The following is a 19783-nucleotide window of genomic DNA, read 5'->3' on the forward strand; positions in this document are numbered from 1 at the left end:
TAACTGCTTTAGATAATTTTATTTTATAGCCTATTCTGCAGCATATTTATTTATTTTTTTTATATTAAAGATCTTTAGGAATTTCAGTGGGTATAGGATGTAAGTTTTGGCCAATTCCTTTGGATCTCCTTTTGGCTGCCTCAAAGAGGTTGCTGAATTTTTTAGAGAGAAAATGTTCTGCTGTGCAGTAGTCATAATCTATAGAAAGGAAAAGCCTTTGAAGTGATGCAGCTTGCCCCTTTGTGGGTTTTTTTTTTTGGTTTTTGTTTTTTTTTTAATATATATTTTTACTTCTGGCTTGCATTTGTGGAATGATTAAAGCTGGATGCAGCGGCGTCAGGATTGTTTTCTTTCAGAATGCAATATGTGCAATTCCAGGATGACAGGGCTACAAAAGATGCGACAGCTCAATTAGTCACTTTGCATCAGTTTGCTGGGATTTCTTAACTGATTGCTTGGATTTCCCTGTTGTACTCCCTGGTGATTCACAGCTTAAGTGCAAAAAAAAAAAAAAAAAAAAAAAAAAAGCATTTGAGGACATGAAGATCCATCTCTGGGAAGAGCTGTAGAGACTTTTGTGGTGGCCTGTCTGCTGCATAAGAGCATCTTGGTCTCTTCCCTGACACTGCAACACCATGCTGGCCATCATGGAGTTAAGATCTGTGCTGCCTTCAGGAATGATGCCATGAGAAAGTGGCAGCTCTAAATTGGCCCCTGCAGCCCAAGAAAATCCAGCAAAATAGGGCGTTTGCTAAATATAGCAAAATACCAACGGTACTCTCATTTATTATTTATATCACACCATATATGTACACAGAGTTTTCCCGCAGGTCAAATATCATAAATGCAAACCCAAATCTCTGCCTTGAAGATCTGACAATTGAACAAATGAGCTGATATGGATGGGAGTGGAAAATTTGTATTCTGACTTCAAGGATGCTGCCCTGTTTGACTATCTGACCTATTTATGTTTCCTTCTGTCAGGGCAGAAGAGCTTATCAAATGTAGGTGGGTGAGGAGAGGTGCACAGGTTTGCAGTGTCAGCTCTGTCAGGTCCCACCTTTGTGACTCAATTTCCCCATCTGTGAAATGGGGGCAGCTCCTAAGTAGGTGCTGGACCTGCAGGAAAGGGAGGCAAACATGCTGTGCTGGAGAGCTGATTTTGGAAAAGGATCTGAGCCACACTGTGATGTGGAAAAGCACACTGATGTTTGAAGAGCATCTTGTGTTAGAGGCTCTAGGAGAATGAGGTTCTGTGAATAAATATAAATATAAATAAATATGTAAAATATTGCCCCTGTGAATGCAGCTCCACCCACACCTCATGTGCTGTTGGTGTGGGGTGCTTACTGACCCTGAACCATCTCTCAGCAGAAGCTGACCCATTTCCTTTATTTCTTCTGATCCACAGTCCCAAGCCATTCCTCACCCTGGCAGACTCTGTCAGCCCAATGCAGGATGTAATTTACTTTCCTTGAAGCTTGTTGCTTCGTCCACTACCACAGCTGACATATACATTCACTGCAGCTGACGTTTATAATTTCCCATTTGAAGGTAGATTCCTTCAGAAAATGCCACACATTGAAGGTTCCCCAGCGTGGCTCATTCCGGCCCCTTGTTGATCACAGCAATTCACACATGCAAGGGCTTTGCTGTCACTGCCCAGGGTGAGATTATTATTCTTAATTAATTAACGAAAGCACAGTGCCTGGAAGACTTTCTGTCAGCATAGAAAAGGACCTATGACTATGTATTTTAGAACTCCCTGGTCAAAACTCTCTCATTGGTAAAAGGCCACACTCTGCTTTTCAGGCTGAGAGGAGCAAGGTGCTGTTAGAAGCTGGGATCTGGGACATGTGAGCTCCATGCCATATCTGCCTTCTCTCTGATGCTGCAGGGCAGTGGCTCCCAGGACAGATTTGTGTCATTTCCTGTAAAAATCTCATTGCATGTTGTCATTGGCACGTCTGCCACAGGCTACAAAGTCCTTATTTAATCCACAAGGGTTAATGTAGCTGTGATGAGTGTTCAGTTCTCTGGGAACTTCTCACAGAACTCAAGTTAGCTGAAATTTTTTGGAATTTTTTTATGCTTGGAAAAAGAGGGTTTAATGGAAAAAAACCCCTTTATGTGCATTTCTGTTGAATTTGCTTAGTCCAGCAGAGAAAAATGGAAAGGGGAAAATGTAGAAGCAGCAAGAATTTTATGACTAGACTCTGATTTAATAGAGAAAAAAGACTCCAAATAAAATACTTTTTTTTTTTTTCTGTTTTTCTCCCCCCTCTTGCTAGAAAAAGCCAAGGAAGATTACTCATCTGCTTGACTTAAAACAAAAATATTTGTTCAGGTTTTTTCCCCCGGTTTGGAAAGCCGTGTTTGTCACCTGGGGTTTGTTTTACACTCCCTTTCCAAACCTCACCCATGTTCCTGTGTGAGCATTTCAGCATCCTTCCAGGAGCCCTCTGCCAGCAAAGCTGTGTAAACTCCAGTGAATATTGGGCTCAGTTTCTTACACGGGCGAGTGAATTGGAAGCTGACGTGATCCTCACTCTGTGTAAACTGAGTGTCACCGAGGGCTTTAGACCTCACTATCTGGGGCCTCGGCCACCTCCGGAGCTGGAGGAGCTTTGCTGAATAGACTGGAGCAGTCAGCAGGCTGACAGCAGGCCCTGCTGAGCTTGTCTCAGGCAAGGGGCAGCTCTTGGACAGCCACAGCCTCCGTGCCCAGCTCAGATGATATCAGCTGCTCTGAGTGGCTCATGAAAAGCACAACAGAGGAGGTCTCCTCTAACTCCCAGCCCCAAGTTGGGTTCTCCTCTGTGGGAGCTTGTCCTCATCCTTGAAGGATTTTTTTTCTGTGGGTGCACACTGCCATGCAAGGAAAAACCTGTTTCTGTCCCCTCCACCTCCATCCTCCAACAGACACACAACAGAGCCCTGTGTGTCTGTTGAGCTTTGCTCACCTGCTGAAAGCAGGGTTGTTTACCAATCACTCAAAAGTGCTACTTGTTCTCCATTTTGGCCTCACAGCAGTATCCCTCCCCTCCTCTTTCAGCCCAAGGTTCTCCAAGCTGACCTCCAGCATGTCCTGCTGGCACATGCACTGCAATTTCAAGGAACAGTTGCCCAAGAGGAAAAATTATGAAGAGTTGGTTTCCTGGGCTCTTTGGGGTGGTGGAGTGTGTCTGAGGTGGGTGGGGAAGGAGACCCCTCTCCCTTTGCTGTGCTGCTAATGGTGTTGCTTCTCTCTTTGTCCTTTCCACAGAGAGTACGGACAACTTTGTCTCAAGTAAGTGTCTCCTTGCCTTTTGAATACTGTGTCTGGTTTGTTTCTGTGGTTCCCCCTTCCCCTCTGTGATTTACATAACAAAAATGAGGAAGCCAGAAGCAGGTTGGTGGAGATTGCACGAAGCCCTGTCTTCCCTGTGCATGAACAAGATTGTTTAGGAGCTTGTGACCAGCTCAGTAATCTCATGAGACCAGGAGATGTTCACCAGCCTCTAGTGGTTTCCCAAAGAAGGTCCTACAAGGGAAATGATGATTGGTTGTGGTGTAGCAAAAGGGATCTTAATTTCAGGCAGGCTGGGCTGTCCCCAACAACAACAACATCTCTCTGGTGTGGGCTAGGATGAGAAGCAGGACTCAATTCTGTCATGTTTCGTCAACAAATTCTTCCCTCCACCCCCCAAAACACATCATATTCTACACACCACAAAAAGCATTCAATTTAGTGTTTCTTCAGATCAAGTTTAGCTGGAGTCAGTTGTGTTTTAACCCCACTTAGCTCAGTAGATTCCTGAAAACTAGGAAGAGGGCTCAAGGGTGGTGGGAACCTATTCCAGGACACCAGGGCACCCAAATGTTTCTCATCTGTGAGGCTGGAACAACATCAGCATAGTGCTGGTCTGTTTTTTCTCTGCTGATGTGCATAGGGAACTCTCTGATGGCTGATTTTTGCCTTCTGAAACAGAAAGCTGCAGCTTCTTTTAGGGGTGAACTGAATCTCATTAGGCCAGGCACTGCTGTTGGAATGTGCCTTGGGAGTCCCACGGGAGCCACACTGAATTTTGTGTCTTTGGTGTTTTGGTTTCAGTTGGTGATTATGAAGTGAGTCCCACCCCACCGATCACTGTGACCCACAAACCAGAGGAGGACACTTTTGGGGTGAGTCCTGGTCTCTTCTCTACAGAACTGCTTTGCATTCATCCCTTGTTATTGATGACTTGGTATTTGTATTTCTCTGCTGTTCTGAGATGTTTGCAAGGAAAATCTCTTCCTTTATAACTCAAGACAGCAATCAGAAGCATTTTGTGGCTTGTGTCAGGCAGGTAAAATACTGACACAAACCATCTGATCCTCTTGGGACTGCAGTGTGGAACCAGGGAACTCTTTGAAATCAAGGCATCCTGTGAAGTCTCTGCTGGCAGAGTCAGGAATTCTCACTCTAAAAAAGTATCACCCAGAGAACAAACAAACAGGCAATTGTGTGTTTTGGACTGTTATTGATCTCTTAAGCTTAGCCTGGTGAGGGACCTGGGTTTAGTTCAGTTCAATTCTGTCAATGTCTGTTTGCCCTCTCTCCTGCTGTGCAGGACATACCTAAAATGAAAAAGGAAAGTAAGTCTAGGGCTTATCAGATCTCAGCATTATCTTTCTTCTGCAGAATCCTGGTAGAAAAAAGGGGGAAAAAAAGGTGCATAAGTGTTAGAAGAAAAAAAATTAGCATGTTACACAATTGCCCTAATTCTATGAAAGTTTTAAGACACTGAAATCCTTGAGGTGTCAACAGAACAAGCAAAACTCAGTCCACCCTGGTTTCAATTCTCGTCTAACAGAAAAGTTACTTTAACTGAACTGGAAGATTTGAACAGTGAGGCTGGAGTAATAATGTGCACTGATTATTAAATATAAAGCACAGAAAACAAGCTGGGGATGAAAATGTAGTGCAGTAAAATAAAAATTTAAATATATCATAACAAATGTACCAAGAGCAGGGAAAAGATTGCAAAATTAAATTACTTTTTCTGGGTTAAATGATGTATTTTCTATTATAGTAGAATGCAGTTTTGTAAAAGGAAGCAAAGTTTAAATGCATCACAAGACCTAGTACAGAACAATTGGACACATGCCAGAGAAATTGTTGTTTACATCAAGGCAATAAAAGTATTTTGAGCAAAGACTTGAAGGAATAAATATTCATAAATATTAAAATAAGCCTGGGATTGTAAACCCTTTAGGGCAAGGAGGTTTTCTTTCCCTGCTTGTACATTGCCACAGTGGAACCACAGCCCTAGTGAAGGACTTGGACATTGTTGCAGTATAAATATTTACTAGTAAAATTACAATACATAGGGAACCGTTAGAGGCTTTTGAAAAACTCAGATGTTTTATGGGGGAAAAACTCCTTAGTTCTACTTAATTTCTTCTGTTTCCTCTTTGTGTTGTGTTATTTTCCCTCACTCTGTCCTGAGGGATGTTTGGATGGAGGCAGAATTGTGCTCCCAGCTGAGATTTGAATAGCTTTAGTGTTGTAATGCCATGGCAAAGAGGTGATGTCAGAAATGGAGGCTTGAGATGTGATGCAGAGAAGGGAGAGCCCAGCCATTGGAGCTGAGGTCTTTTTTCCCTGCAGATATATGGAGTGAGAGGCTGGAGAAAACTGGTGCCAGAACAGCATCACTGATGGGAAGATCCCAGACCTCCCAGCCCAGCAAAAATCCTATAATGCCTCCAAGCTGTGCCAGGGCCTGCTGCTTTATCTTGTGTTTTGCACCATAGCTGATATCCACAGGGCTGCAACAGATGGCGTGAGCCTATAGAAAGGTTACCCGGGCAAGGAGGTGCTGTATTTCTGATTTAGGTTCCTAAAATCCTCTGTGTTGACTCTAAGGCTTTTTTCTTCCAGGTTTCCATAGCGGTTGGGCTGGCAGCTTTTGCTTGTGTCCTCTTGGTCGTCCTCTTTATTATGATCAACAAGTATGGCCGGCGGTCCAAGTTTGGGATGAAAGGTAGGTGCAGTCACTTTGCCCTAGCAGGAGGCACCTGCCAGGATTGCCCGGCTCTTGTAGCACAGCTGGAAAGGTGTTGTGGCTTTATTCCTACAAGGCAAAGCCTTCTCAAGGGAATGCAGTCCTCTTCTGTTTGTTGAGAGAGTAAAGGAGACAAGTGGGCTGGTGGTTCTCACCTGTGTGAGTCTCTGTGGGCAGAAATGTGGATGTGTGTTCCTCATGGGCACATAACTGCATCAGCAGGTTGTCCAGGAGAGCTTTGAGCCTGCTCCCTCCAACTCTGCATTGTGTTCAGGAGAGCACAATCTTGGGTGAAATCTGTCTTGTGGACTTGGTGGTGCACAGGCTTCCCCTGCACTGGCTGCAGAGCACAGGGTGTGCAGGGGGGACAGAAGGATGTGAAGTTGGTTTGAGTTCTGCTGGGAAGGCGGGTGCAGCCACTCTGCCTTTCTGAGAGTGGGGACTGAGATGCTGCTGCCACTTTATGTCCATGCTGGGAAGGCAGTGGTGTGGAAGGTCTCTTTCTGATGACTCTCTGATGAAAGGTTTCCTCCACTGTGTCATGAATAATGACTTCAGAAATTTATTTCAAGTGTCACTGATAGTGACTGGGAAGTGAGAAGGCGTTTGATGTTTGCCTGGCAGAACTGGTCTCTGTCCTACTGACACCAGCTCTGTGATGTGACAGAGCCAATGCCAGAAGTAGATGATGCTGTGCCATCTGCTTTTTGTGACTCTGCTGGTATCTCCAGCTGGGCAGCGTTGGTGGTGCCCAGTGAAGGCTGAAGGAAGAGCCTTCACATGACAAAGCAGTTCCCAGCCTCACTGGTGGCTCATGCATGCACTGTTTGAAGCCAGGCTTTGGCAAACATGAGCTTCTCCCAAGGCTCCCGAGTCGCTGCCTGTTTCCTGGCCTTGCTGTGGTCTGTGCTGCAGGGCAGGTTGATAAGTTTGGGAACGTTCCCTGCACTTGCCTAGGGCTTTGTTTTCTTCACGTAGACATTTCCTGAGTGGGTCCAGATGGGATTCTGGCTGGAGTTTCTCCTATGCATCCTATGGAGATAGAAGACAGGACATTTAATTAAATAGTGAATCTTCTACACCAACTTAGGAATATTTAGTCCATATGTCCAATGATAAGAACCATCTGGTGGAGCGTACTGACTGGTGGGTGGAGTAGAGGAATGGAAGACAGGGTTCCTGGGATCAATTCCCAGCTCTTCTAATGACTCACTTAGTGGCCATAGGCAATTAGCTGTCTTAACCTCTGTCTCTGCTCTAATTTCCCCATCTGGAAAACTGGGATGATGTTATGTGCTTTCTGGAGGGATTTGTCTGAACACTTTGGAAGTGCTTGGGCATGTGCCACTGATGGTGCTTTGAGATACAAATATGAAAAGGAAAAGTAACATCTGACTCTAGTGGAAGAATCAAAGAGGAGTGAAGTGAGCCTAATGTGAGTAACAAGTCTTGATGAACAGATGTGTGTAAGTGTTTAGAGGTGTTTGGATAAGTATGTCAGTGGATATTCTGCATTCCCAGAAACCAGATGGGTGCCATGATGGGCCCTTGTGTGTGAAGTTTAACAGAGGAAAATTGTTTAGCTAGAAAAGTCTGCTCGCCTCCTCATCATTTTGTGTTTCTTCCAATTCTGATATGAAACCCCAACCCTGCAAAGTTTCTACAATTTTTATTTGCTTTGCTTGGAGAAATGGAGTTGACAGAAGACAAATACACCTTCAAAACCATGGAGATTATTAAGTCACAATTGTCATAGGCACCACCACAGCCTACTCATATTGCACAAACTCTGCTCTGCTCAGTTAACTCTTGGGCAGGAGACATCTTTTATGGCACCCAGTGTATTATCATTTACTAAGGAATAAAAAAAATACAAACCCTGAGTCTTTTTGGGCAAGTGCATCCCTGATTCAGGAGCTGTTTGTTGCCAGCTGATACGTTGCCACTTGTTGTTGAAATCCCAGCTTGGCAGGCCTGCAGGAGCAGGTTTTTCCTGTTGATTTTGTCAGATGCAGAACATTGTGTGCTCGTGTTGGACATGTTACCTAAAGCACCTCATGAGTCTTTCTGAGTACATCTTTTTCCTTCTGCTTCTCCTAGCATTGAGCAGATGGTTTATTTCCTAGAGAGAGGTGAACGTGGACTGACAGAGTTGGATGTCACGTTGAGTTTGGAAGGCTCCCTGGGCCAGCCTGCTGCATTGCCCACCAGGCTGCCAAGCGTCCAACATCCCAGCTGCCTTTGGAAAGAAACTCATTGTGACTTGAGGGACATGTGCTGGGAGAGTTCTGCGAGGGGATGATCTGTCCACCTTTGTTTTCCTGTGGCTGGTAGCACACCCTTGGAGCAGTGCAGCAGCACAGTCCTGGTGACCGATCCAGGAGCAGTGAAGCGGTGGGAAAACCCTTGGAGCCAAGCGTGCCTCCACTGGGCCGGAGCGCTGCCACCAACAAAAGCTCCTTTGAGAGCAGCTCTGATGCGCTGAGCTCCTCGGCTGAGCCGGCCCAGCCTGGCTCCCGGCCATCCCTCTCGCCTTCCCCTCCGGAGAGGGCATTCATTAACACGGCCCGGCAGAGGTCGGATCCCCTTTTGGCCGCCTGTTGGCTTTGGCTGCTGTGGCTGGGAGGGAATGGGGGTGGCTGAGGCAGCCAGGGAGTTTGGAGATCGCTGGAGCTGGGGTGGTGGAGGCGGCAGGGAAATGGCAAACAAAGCTCCTTTTTTTTGTGAAAAGCGGTGTTGCGTGAGCGACAGAGAGGCAGTGGAGGGAAAACCGCTGGGAAAAGGGGATGTTAAAAGTGAGACTCGTTGAAGTTGCAGGAATGCAGTTACTTGCTGAAGGGTGTTGTATCCAGAGGAGAGGCTGGGATATTTTTTAAGCCTTGTATTAGTGTGGGAAAAAGAAAAGGGTCTTACCAAGCAAGAAATTGAAATTCGGAGTCCTTCGATTTACTCTGTGTCCCAAGGGGGTAGTTTTTTTGGATGGGATAGACCACACGGGAATAAGGAGCCCAATATCCTGCTCTGTCACTACTTGCTCCAACTCCGGGGCCAGTGTCCCACGTTCTGACTGCCCACCCAAGGTGGAGGGCTTTACACCTAACCTCCTGGGGTCAGGCTTGTCACTGCAACCCTTGTAAACTGTGTCTTCCAATCCAAGTTTAATCTCAGCAGAGGACAGGAAATGAAATTTTGTAGTATAATAAAAAAGCCACATGCAAGTCCCAGGACTAAGAAAAATTAAATTTCATGAAAGAATAATAATGGCACAGAAAAGATCTGGGGCATACAAAATATTTGGATGGCACAGTGATGGAGACTGTAAATACTTAGGTTGATGGACTGAAATATATTTCCCTTTAACTTGTTTTCTGTTCCATTTGCAAGTGCCTTGGGATGAAGGACGTGTGCTCATGCATAGCTGTGATGTACTCCTGGTGCTGCACAACTTCAATAAAAACCAAATGCAGTTAGCTGAGATATGCAGAGAAAAGTGCTAGAGAAAATCTAGAGACAAGAGCACTCGTAGATTTGCTGAGATTAATTGTTTTCCAGGCCCTGAGATTATAAACTCTTTCCATGGTCCAAACAAGGTTTTCTTCCTCTAGTGGAAGTGCCAGCTAATGGTTCAGACTTGGTTACAGCTGGCAAAGAGTCTATTGGTTTTAGATCTGATTTCCTAAAGAAATAAGGCATGTGATAGTGCTGCCTCTCTGCACCTACACAACTATGTGTGCATAGCTCTGCCTGCCTAGATTTCCCCTTTCTCTGCTGCAGCTTCTGGATGTGCTGGCCAGTTCCACCCAGAGGAGAGAGAAAAGGACTTAGAGGCCTTTACAGAGATCATGGAAATAAGGGAACTTAAGAGAATGACAACTCAGGTGATGTCCTGCTGATAAAAATGCATCAAGCCTTTCTGGGCATTGGAGAATTCATATGGAAGCTCAGCCTTGGACAGAGAAACTCAGGGATCAGGCTTTCATGGGGTCTGCTGTGGTGGGTGGTGTGCACATGCATATATGTGTTTTCTTTCTGAATAAGCAGAAACAGCAAGAAGGTGGGGGAGGACAGAGTGAACAGTAAACAAACGCTGCCCACGCTTTCTGTAATGTTCGAGGAATCCCATTGCTATCAGTTTATTTGATATTTGCTCTAATAGCCTTGATCAAAATGCTGGCACTGCTGATGTGCATGTGGATGTCAGAAATACTTGCAGAGCTGTTCCATTGTAATTTAGTGTTAGTTAAAAGGTACTTAAAGCAGTTGCCTATTTGATTATGATTGGGGGCCATTAACATTTTTTTCCATAAACAGATGGTTACTGTCCGCTGAGTTGATTGCAGAACAATTCCAGAGTTCTAATTCAGGAGGAGCAGCTACTGCAAAGATATCTTGGTTGCCTGGCTTTTTGCTTTTGTTGATTTGGGGTTTTAATTTCTTTTTTTAGTTTTCTTATTTTTATTTATTTATTTTTTTTCTGTTTCATTATGTAATTATTGCTACAGCTTCAAAGGGGATGTGGTGGGGAAAAAAAAAAAAAAAAAAATATATATATATATATATATATATATATCAGAGCCATGACCTGCCTTTCAGATGAGGCTTAATTCTGTCCCATGTTGCCTTGGCCAAGCATGGCTATAATTCATACACTGATTTTATTTATTTCCCCCATGATTATTTGTTGTATAGTCATGGACAAACCCTCTGTAGCTTGGAGAGCCTTCACGTCAAGGGTTAGCTGCTCAGGAGAAATCAGTGATCAGGGTCATTTCATTCCTTCCTCCTGGGAGTCTGCCATGTAGTGGGAGCAGGAAGAAAGAGCAAAGCACTATCAGTCTGGCACAGCTACAGGAGAGAAGCAGCCACACATCAGCAGCCACGGCTAATTACAGGGATTTGGGGATGTATGGCTCTCCAGAGCAATGGACTGGAAATGGGAACCCATTGCTGCTGTGTTCTTTGAGCTGGGTGCGAGACGTGCAGAGCCCCCCAAAGCATCTGAGCAGAGTGGCTGCATGGGGCTGGTGGAATTCAGGGGTTCTCCTTGCTGGTATCCTTCAGTTTGCTTGCAAATACCCTTGATAGACTTCTACTCTTCAATATTGCTGGGGTTTATTTGCCTGGGAAGTGGATTGAAAGGGCATGTGGTTTCACTGGGGCTTCCTTCTATAAATACCTGTTTATACTCTGCTGAACTGCAAGCTGTGCTATTTTTATGTTTATTTATTTAATGCCTTCAAGGTGATAAAGCATAAAGCTCTTTGAGCCGCTGAATATTGCTTTCTATGACTACCTGAAAGTAAGTTGTAGGCAGGTGGGGGTCAGTGTTTGTCCCTTCTCCCAGGGAAAAAGCAACAGGTCAAGAGGACAAGGCCTCAAGTTGCACCATGGGAGGTTTAGATTGGATATTAGGAAAAATTTCTTCACTGACAAGGTGGCTGTCCATTGGAACTGGCTGCTCAAGGAAGGGGTTAAATCACTGTTCCTGGAAGCATTGAAAAAAATGTAGATGTGGCTCTTAGGGACATGTATAGTGGTAGAACTAAAGTGTTGTATAAAAGTGTTGAACATAATGATCTTGGAGATCTTTTCCAGCTTTAATGGTTCTGTGGCAAGTGTCTCACCTTTTGCTGTGCCATGCAGTCAGTAACTGGTGTGATGGCAGCAAGGGACAGCTACAAGCCCTGGGTTCCTTGGCAAACCTGTGAGAGGTCCCACCTGTCCCCTGAGCTGCTGTGACTGTGACAGGCTTCTGCTTCTCTTCTTTGCAAAGGCAGACCCACTCTGAGTCCAGCAGTTAATGCTCACACCCCTTGTCCCTCAGTCCCAGGTGGTGTTGGTCTGGAGAAGGCTTGGAAGGTCACACACTTCCATGGTGCTGTCTGAAGGAGCAGGGGTCCACCCTTGGCTGGACAGGTGCATTGAATGACCCTGCAGGAGAAACTGTTAGCAAAAGGTCAGGGTTTATTTAGATCTAGAAATAAAACATTTTCCCACTCCCAGATGTATTAATAGGTTATTTATAAAGGAAATGTAAAGTGCACTGACCAGCCATTATTTATTTTGGTTGCTTTTACAAAACCCAGGTGTCTTTTTCAGGCCATTGCTGAAAGCAGGGAAAAAACCTCCAAAACCTCAACAGATCAGTGGTGTCCAGGTGACCCGAGAAGCCCCAAGGCTGCTTCACACCACATTCCTGCAGGCTCTTCCTCCCTGTGCATGACCTCCCTCACTTGGGGTGTCTGTGTTTGCTCCAGTCCCTGGCTGGGTGCTCGACCCTGGGGGCACCACTGGCCCTGAGGGAGCCCCATGGCAGAGCTGGTGTTTGCCCAGGGCAGCTCAGCAGCAGCAGGGTCTCCTCATGGACTTCCACAAACACTTGTTGTGGTGTTAAAAGGTGCATGAGTGGCCCTCATCTAACCTGTGATTCTGCATCAGCTGAGGTGCTGGAAAGAGATTGGAGCTTATTTATTTTTTAATGCATTTTTTAAAAATTGAAGTGTCCCTTTTCCAGCCTCAGAGCATCAGCTTTTCCACCTGTAAAGCATTAACAATTGGAGATGCTGCTCCTTGTAGCACTGTGCTGGCTTCTGCCTTTGTGTAAACCTGTAGGAATGGGAGGATGAGAATGAGCCAAGGCTGGTTCCCTTGGGAAGCAACCAGGGTTGGGAGGATGTCCTTCACCCACTTGCCATCCAGGAGAAATGGAATTGCCCAAGTCCTCACCCAACAGCTTGCACCCATCTTGGCCACAGCTGTGAGGTTGCCCAGGCTCAGTCACCTCAGCAGCCACCCTGCAGAAGGTGCTGATCCTCACAGGGCTCCTCTCCACAGCACTGATGCTCCTGCCTGGCCTTTCCTTGCCTCCACAGCTCCAGCCTCTGTTTGCTGCTTGTTCTGATGGTGTCTGTCTGTCCCCTCATGACTTTGCTTAATTTAACGATGCTGCAATGACACCACAGAGCCAGAACAATTCTGTTGATCTCCAGGACAGGGAGTACATACAACAGCAGGATAAGCTATTTTGTTTAACCAATATGACTTAGTCTGATGAAGACCCACTATCTCCACAAACCTTGTGTCCTGTGCACTCTTGTGTGCCTCTCTACAGGCAGCCAACGACCAGACAACTGAATGCCAGCTTTGATGAGGCTTTAATAAGGTGCAGGGCAGTGTTGGAAGACCCAGAGGACTTTAATTAATATTTTAGTTGTGGTTTGTTTGTACTGCATTTGTCCAGTAATTCTTTGAAAAAGATTTTGCTACTGCTAATGCTGATAAATGGTCCTCTGGGAGGATATTCCTGTTCAGTTTATCACCTCTTCCTCCTCATGACTTGCTGTAGGATTGTTGTTCATTTATGTGGTATTTAGCCAGGGATGCAAAGATCTGTCACTCTGTCCTTAAACCCTGGAGCAGGAGAGCTTTGCACTTTGTCAAAGGACAGGTGACTGCAATGTAAATGCAGGATTGGCAAGGGAAACCTCTGGCAGCTGTGAAGTGGAGAGTAGAAAGAGAAAAATGCTGCTTGGTTTTGAACCTGGGATGAATGTGCTTGAAGGAGTGCCTAGAAATTCAGAGGCAGTGGAATAAACTCCAAAGGGAATGGATAAGAGCTGTCACCTGGGCTGTTCAAGCTTTGACTGGCAAAAGCACTGGGGAAGCAAATTGTAGAGAGCACTGGAGCATCTGATGATCTAATGGGCTTGTTCCATCTCCAAGTTCTATTTCTTGTGCTGCAATAGAGAGCCTGCCTATGTCCAGGACAGTTCCAAAAACCTCCATCAGCACCACCAGTATTTAGCATCTGTTGATGGAAGTGGGATGCTCAGGCATTTAATTTCAATCTACAACCATGCTATTAAAAATCAATGGACCAGAAGATAATTCCTGTACACAAAAACAGCTGGATAGTATTTTGTGCACAGGAGAAATAAATCACATTTGGACTCTCATATTTTGTGTCTGAGGAGCAAGGGTTATGATCCAGCTTCTTTTTGGGACAGTGGTCTTCAATTTATGCCATGGCCTTGGATAATGTAGTAGAATGGAGGGACAGTCTGTTACCCTGAACCTGTTGTCTGGTTCAGGAAAGAGACTCAGGATGTCACTCAAAATGGCCACAGGTCTTTCTTTGGACTCTGTGTATGAGACATGGGTGCTGTCAGGGTGATTGAGGGACACCATGCTGAGAATGATGCCCAGTACACCCACAAAAACCCATCCCAGCCTGGTCATCAGCTGTCAATGTGCTCTGCTCCACACTTGGCCTGTGTTGCAGGATCTCCCCTCTGCTCTCAGGCATGTGGCAGATGAAGGGCTTTGAGCTGGGCATCTTCTGTGTCTCACAGCCCTTTGCTTCCTGTATCTGCTGGAACCTGATAGCTCCAGAAAAGCTTTACTTTGTTGCTTTGGCCCTGCACCTGCAGGAGTTACCAGCCTCTTGTGGAAGGGACTGTTTCACAAGGACCCTCACACTGCAGCCCAGCATCTCGTGCACCTTGGTGTTAGGGAGGTTTTGTGGCTCTGCTGGCTGCCCTTGGATCTTGCTGAAAGACATGACTTTGTGACCAGCAAGAGGTTTTCCCTACCAAAAATGTGAGAAAGCAATGTTGTATCAGATGCCCATTTAGAAGCACAGTCTCTGGCAGGTGGTTATGCCACATCTGCCTTCAATGTCACTCAAACTATGGCAGTCCACAGCTTCAAAAACTGCAGAGGGTGAAAAATCATACAGTTACAGCAAAGAAAAGGGTATGTCTGCTTGGACTTTGGATTAAAAATTCTTTGGCTTACTTCTCATTCCATGTGAACAACCTGCAAGAACCTCCATCTCCTCCCCACGCCAGCTCATGCTTCATCCTCCACAGCAAACTGCCAGCTCTTCCCAGCCTGAGGGAGTCAAGAGTCAGGCAAGAGGCTGTGAATTAGTGTGAGAGAAAGAACATTGTTTTCCTTCACTCTGTTTTTTCTTCACAGTGCCATTCACACGGCAGGGGCTGAGATGTCACTGCCACAGCAGCTCCAGGGTGGGCAGTGCCGGAGGGGCTCATCCCTGTCTTCCTCCTCTCCTGCAGTGCTGAGAAAGCTGCTGGGAGCAGGATAGGGGAGAGAACTGGCCTTTTTGTTGCTGACAAGGCGATTCCATGCTGGTGCTCCAAAAACTCTTGTGACATCCCCAATTTTCCAGGTGGATAATGAAAACCTGTGAGCGGGGTCGTCATGGCGGCTTCCGAAGTGCTCGCCTGTGGAGCTGTGTCCGTTGGTTTAATATCTGCTGACAGGGCTTAATAATCATTACCCTAAGTGGAGCTGGCATTTTGGGGAGGCAGGTAAAGACTCTGCTGCCCTGGGGCTGAGACACTTTTCTCACCATGCAGAGGAGAGATGGGAACCAGACCTGGAGATCCTCATCCTGATGGGCTGATTTCTGCCTCTCCTTCTCCTAGGCTGCACAGCAATGCAGGAGATGCTGCCCACAGCTCCTCATCTCTTGCTCAGGAGCCTGTTGGCACCCTCTCCTGGCATCCAGGGATGCCCTGAGTCTGATCTAGGGGCTCCCATGCTTCCCCTCGGCCACTGCTTTGGAAAGAGCAAAACAGAGCCAAGTTTTCCCCTATCAGCAGGTGCACAGTCATGCAAAAAGCAAAGCATGTCTTTATCCAAAGTGAATGTAGTAATGATATAAAAAAACACCCCACCTATAATTTTGAGGTAACAATGGTCTAGGATCAATATTTATTCTCATCGATTTTTTAATTTCTCTACCAATTTTTCATTTGGTTTTGGGTAAATTCCCTGTGCACACAGCAGTGGGATGCTGCAGCAGGCTTGAGGAGCTGATGAGGGACTCTGGAACAGCAGGGCAGGGCACACTGTCTGCTCAGTCATTGAGCCTCACATCACTGGTGGCTTTACAAGTTATGATGGTCCCACCTGATCCCTTAAATAGACACATATTGCCATGTAGACTGGCTTAAAGCTCTGCCACAGTGATGCCACTCAGACTGGCACTAGCAGGGAAGAGCACTGTAAATCAAATTTACTCTTATATTAGTATGAAAGTGCTCATATGCAAGCCAGTTTGAATTAATTTTCCAAGAAAGTTTTTCTCTGAGACATTATCAAATATATTACAGTCTTCATTGACTAATTTTGTAATTCAATCAGAGGAAAATAAGGCATTGAAGGTAGTTCAGCATGATTTGTTTTTATAGACCAACTGCTTCATCCTCTTGATTCCACTATAATTTAGCTTCTTAAATAATTTTTTTCCTTTGATTTTTCACTATAAATTTAAAGTTAGTTTTATTAATTTATTCTCCACACCAGCCAGGATAACAAATACAAGTTTTATGCATATATGTGTATATAAAGGGAAAAGTCTTTACAGATTTAAAGAGCTTCTGCCTTCTTGACAAGTTTCTCAGCCTGGAATTAAATTGGTTGCAGCATTTGATAATGAGACTTCATGCCTTTTGGGCTGCTGAGTGTTTTTCTGAGTATCCTGCTCAGGTCTGTCCCTATGTGTGGTACAAAGAGAGGAAATATTCCTGAATTTTCCGGTAATAATTTTCTTAGTTGTTTAACCATTATTTTATTTTCTTTCTCTCTGTTTTTTATTATTTTATTTTGGTTTATGCTTTAATTATATTTAAGGAGTATTAATTCTTCTATATCCTGTTTGTTCTCGATCTCCCTTGATCTAAGGAACTGTGATAGAAATTGAAATTAGATACAGCCTTTTACTTCTGAATGTCTGCAGAAATCCCATTCCACCCTTCTGCTGCAGGGCAGCTGGATTTAGCTATTTCTTCCTTTTTAAAATATTGTTATTTAGTTCTTAATAACAAAACATATTGTCTTCACTATGATTCTTTTCTATCTAAATCCATTATGCTGCTGGTATATTTAGGAGCGATTTGGGCTTATTCTCTCTGCTTAAAGATTTCAAGTAATGCTTCTTGGCTGCTTCTGTCTGTTAATGTGATATTGGAGTTAATGGGATGTCAGCATGTGCCAAAACCCCTCATCAGCAGAGCACACTGTTCCACTCTGGCACATTAAAGCTGAAGTTGTAAGGGTAGAGCAAGGCACTTTCCTGCCTTTTGATATGTATAGGTAAAGGCATTGATTTAAATTCTGCTGAACTCGCTGTGATCAGGTTGAACCAAAAAAAGTCACTTCCTCTTAAATGCATCCCAATGGAGAAGCTGGAATTTGTGTTGGGTTCTGGGATGCTTCAGCAAAGGGCCTCTCACTTGGGTTTGCTCCTGCCAGAGGTTTGCCAGTTTCAGATGAGGGTTTTGGGACCAGCCTTATGGGCAGGATTTGCATTAATCTGCCAGAAAGGAATGAAGTTCTGCTTTTCTGCTAAAAGAGGAGAGGTGCTATTAAATTTTGTTGATTGAGTATTTTACTAGGATGTGCTACTGGGCCTTTGAATGTCTGCCAGGTGCCTCTCTTTTTTTAATACCTTATTTTGTTATTTCATTGAGGCAAAACCTGGCATTTATTTACCTGCTATTAGACAGCTTGCAGAAAGCTGTGCAAGCTCTCTTTTTGCAAAGTGTACATCAGTTCAAATTCCTGGTTGCTGTGCTGCTCTGCTTTGATACCTTGCCTTTGGAAACCTTCCTGGATGCAGGCAGGGAGGCAACATGCTGTCTGAAACTGTGCCTTGAGGATGAATCCTGATTTCCAACCAGTGGCAAAAATGTATGCTTTATCCCTGGATCAGGCTTTATTTTTAGATTTTTTTTTTTTTTTTAATTTTATTTTTTTTATTTTAACAAAAACAAAATTTGTGGTTTTCAAAACCACCAGGCTTTTGTGCAAATTCAAGATCCTCTAACATCCTCTATCCTGAGTGGAGAACCTTAAGTTTTGAACTCAGCACCTGAGTGTTTTTCCCAGGAGCCATTTCCAGGTATTTCACTATCAGAAGTCAGCATGCACACACAAGGCCCTGTGTGCTTCAGGACCTCTGAACTCTCTTCTATGGCACGTGAATTCTGGGACTTTTATGGCCCTTGCAACATCAGTATCTGCAGTGCACTATGACATACAAAGATGTTGGGAAGTTCCAGGCAGGGAGAAGTGAAGAAATGAGTGTGTGGAAGGAGGAGGGAGAGGCAATGCAGCAGTCCAGGCTCTTATTGCAGAAATTCTCACGTCACCCTTACCAAAGCAAGTAGAGAAGGAGGAAACTCCTCTCTCTTCTCCCATGGAGCACAGGCACAGAGGGGGGAGATAGAGATGGGGAGGGGCTTTATGAAGCTGTTAATAGCTGGTGGTAAGTGATTATTTATCTATGTGGAGCTTAAGAGCCCAGGAGTGGCTGGAGCTCCCATTTCCATTGGGCAGGCTGTGTAAGGATAAATAATCTTGGCTGCAATTTGCGCTAATGATGTCCTAAGCATGCTGGCATGTCTTGATCAGTGGAGGAGGAGGAGGGAAAGCAGCTCTTCTGGCTTTTTTTGGGGTGTGAATAGGGAAGGCAGGAGGAGGCTGGGGAGAGGAGGGAGCAGGAAGTGTTTCCCATTTTGGTTAGTGGTGTGGGAGATGGAAGGTTGGTGGTTGAATTTTAATTTCTTTTATTGGTCTAGTAAGACAGTAGCTATGGGAGATGTGATACCCACGGATATGGCTCCACTGTGCAAGCTGCAGTCCTTGAAAGTTTTACTGAAAGATGTTGTCTTGATAAAGAGGTTTGGTTGATACACAGTCCAGCACAGTTCTGTCAGGTTAAATTATTGAGAAGGTATATATGACTGTCTTCATTAAGAAGGGGTAGAACAAATATAAAATACACAAACTTATGCTAAAACAGGCCAGAGGGACCAGAGGGAAGCCCACAGTTATTTAACCTCATGTCTCCATCACAGTCAGATCAGACTCAACAAAATCATCTCAGTACTTTTCTGAATTATCACAGTTTAAATATTTGAATTTAAACTTGTACATTTAGTGCCTGGAAATAGGAGTGCACAGCCCCGCATGTGTTTTGAGTGAACAGAAGCACTGCAGGCTCTGTGCTCATGCCCCAAGCTGCAGCTGTTGGAGAGCAGGGGGTCAAACACATTGTAATACCAAGTAAAATCTTCAGGATATCAAACTGTAATTTCCTAGAAGCTGTAGGCTGAGGGAAATGTTTCTAGTAAATATTGGCTCCTGGAGGATAAAGAAACTACAAGTTGTCATCTGTCTGAGGTTGTTTATCCCTGTTTCTGGGGTGTACCACAAATGCACAGATAAGGTTTTTGCTGTGGCTCTGCCTTTCCTTCTGCCTCAGACATGGGAAATGTGGGCTGGGAGGTGGGGAGATGCTGTGCCTGCACTTCTGGAGGAGTGAGGACCCAAGGATGCACCCCTGTTCCAGCCTCCATCAGCTGTGACAGCAGCTCTGAGACCTGCCATCTCAGTGGTACTTTTTTATTTTTGTTGGGGGTGCTCCTCTTACCAGATTAGCTGAGCTTTACTGAGAAAGCAGCTGGCAGATAATTTCATTACTGGCCACCTGTTGAGAAGTACATATGTGCCAGCATTTTTCTAAGCATAGGAGTTTAAAAAAGTAGCAAAGGGAATTAATAGACAAATCCTATTGAGATTCCTCTAACATCCTTCGTCAATCCTGGGTTTAATGTCTAATCAGTGCTGGGGTGTGTATGATGGGAGCAGGGGATGGTACTTAATAAAGTGTTTCTTTGGAGAAGAAGGGCTTTACTCACAGTAACTCAGTGGGTAAGTTTGCA

At 44.9% G+C, this 19783-nt stretch overlaps 1 protein-coding gene across 2 annotated transcripts in view; it reads left to right on the forward strand.

The window, feature by feature from the left end:
- The window catches only part of NTRK3 (neurotrophic receptor tyrosine kinase 3), a 207081-nt gene that overhangs the window by 66985 nt on the left and 120313 nt on the right, over nt 1-19783 (forward strand). For both annotated transcript variants that reach the window (XM_083870824.1, XM_083870825.1), the window contains exons 9-11: nt 3266-3289; nt 4094-4164; nt 5906-6008. In XM_083870824.1, coding sequence (XP_083726950.1) covers nt 3266-3289; nt 4094-4164; nt 5906-6008 — 198 coding nt within the window. The remainder of the gene's footprint in view (nt 1-3265; nt 3290-4093; nt 4165-5905; nt 6009-19783) is intronic.

This window comes from Zosterops lateralis (genome assembly GCF_965231275.1).
Source record: "Zosterops lateralis genome assembly, chromosome: 13".
NCBI classification, from domain to species: Eukaryota; Metazoa; Chordata; class Aves; order Passeriformes; family Zosteropidae; genus Zosterops; species Zosterops lateralis.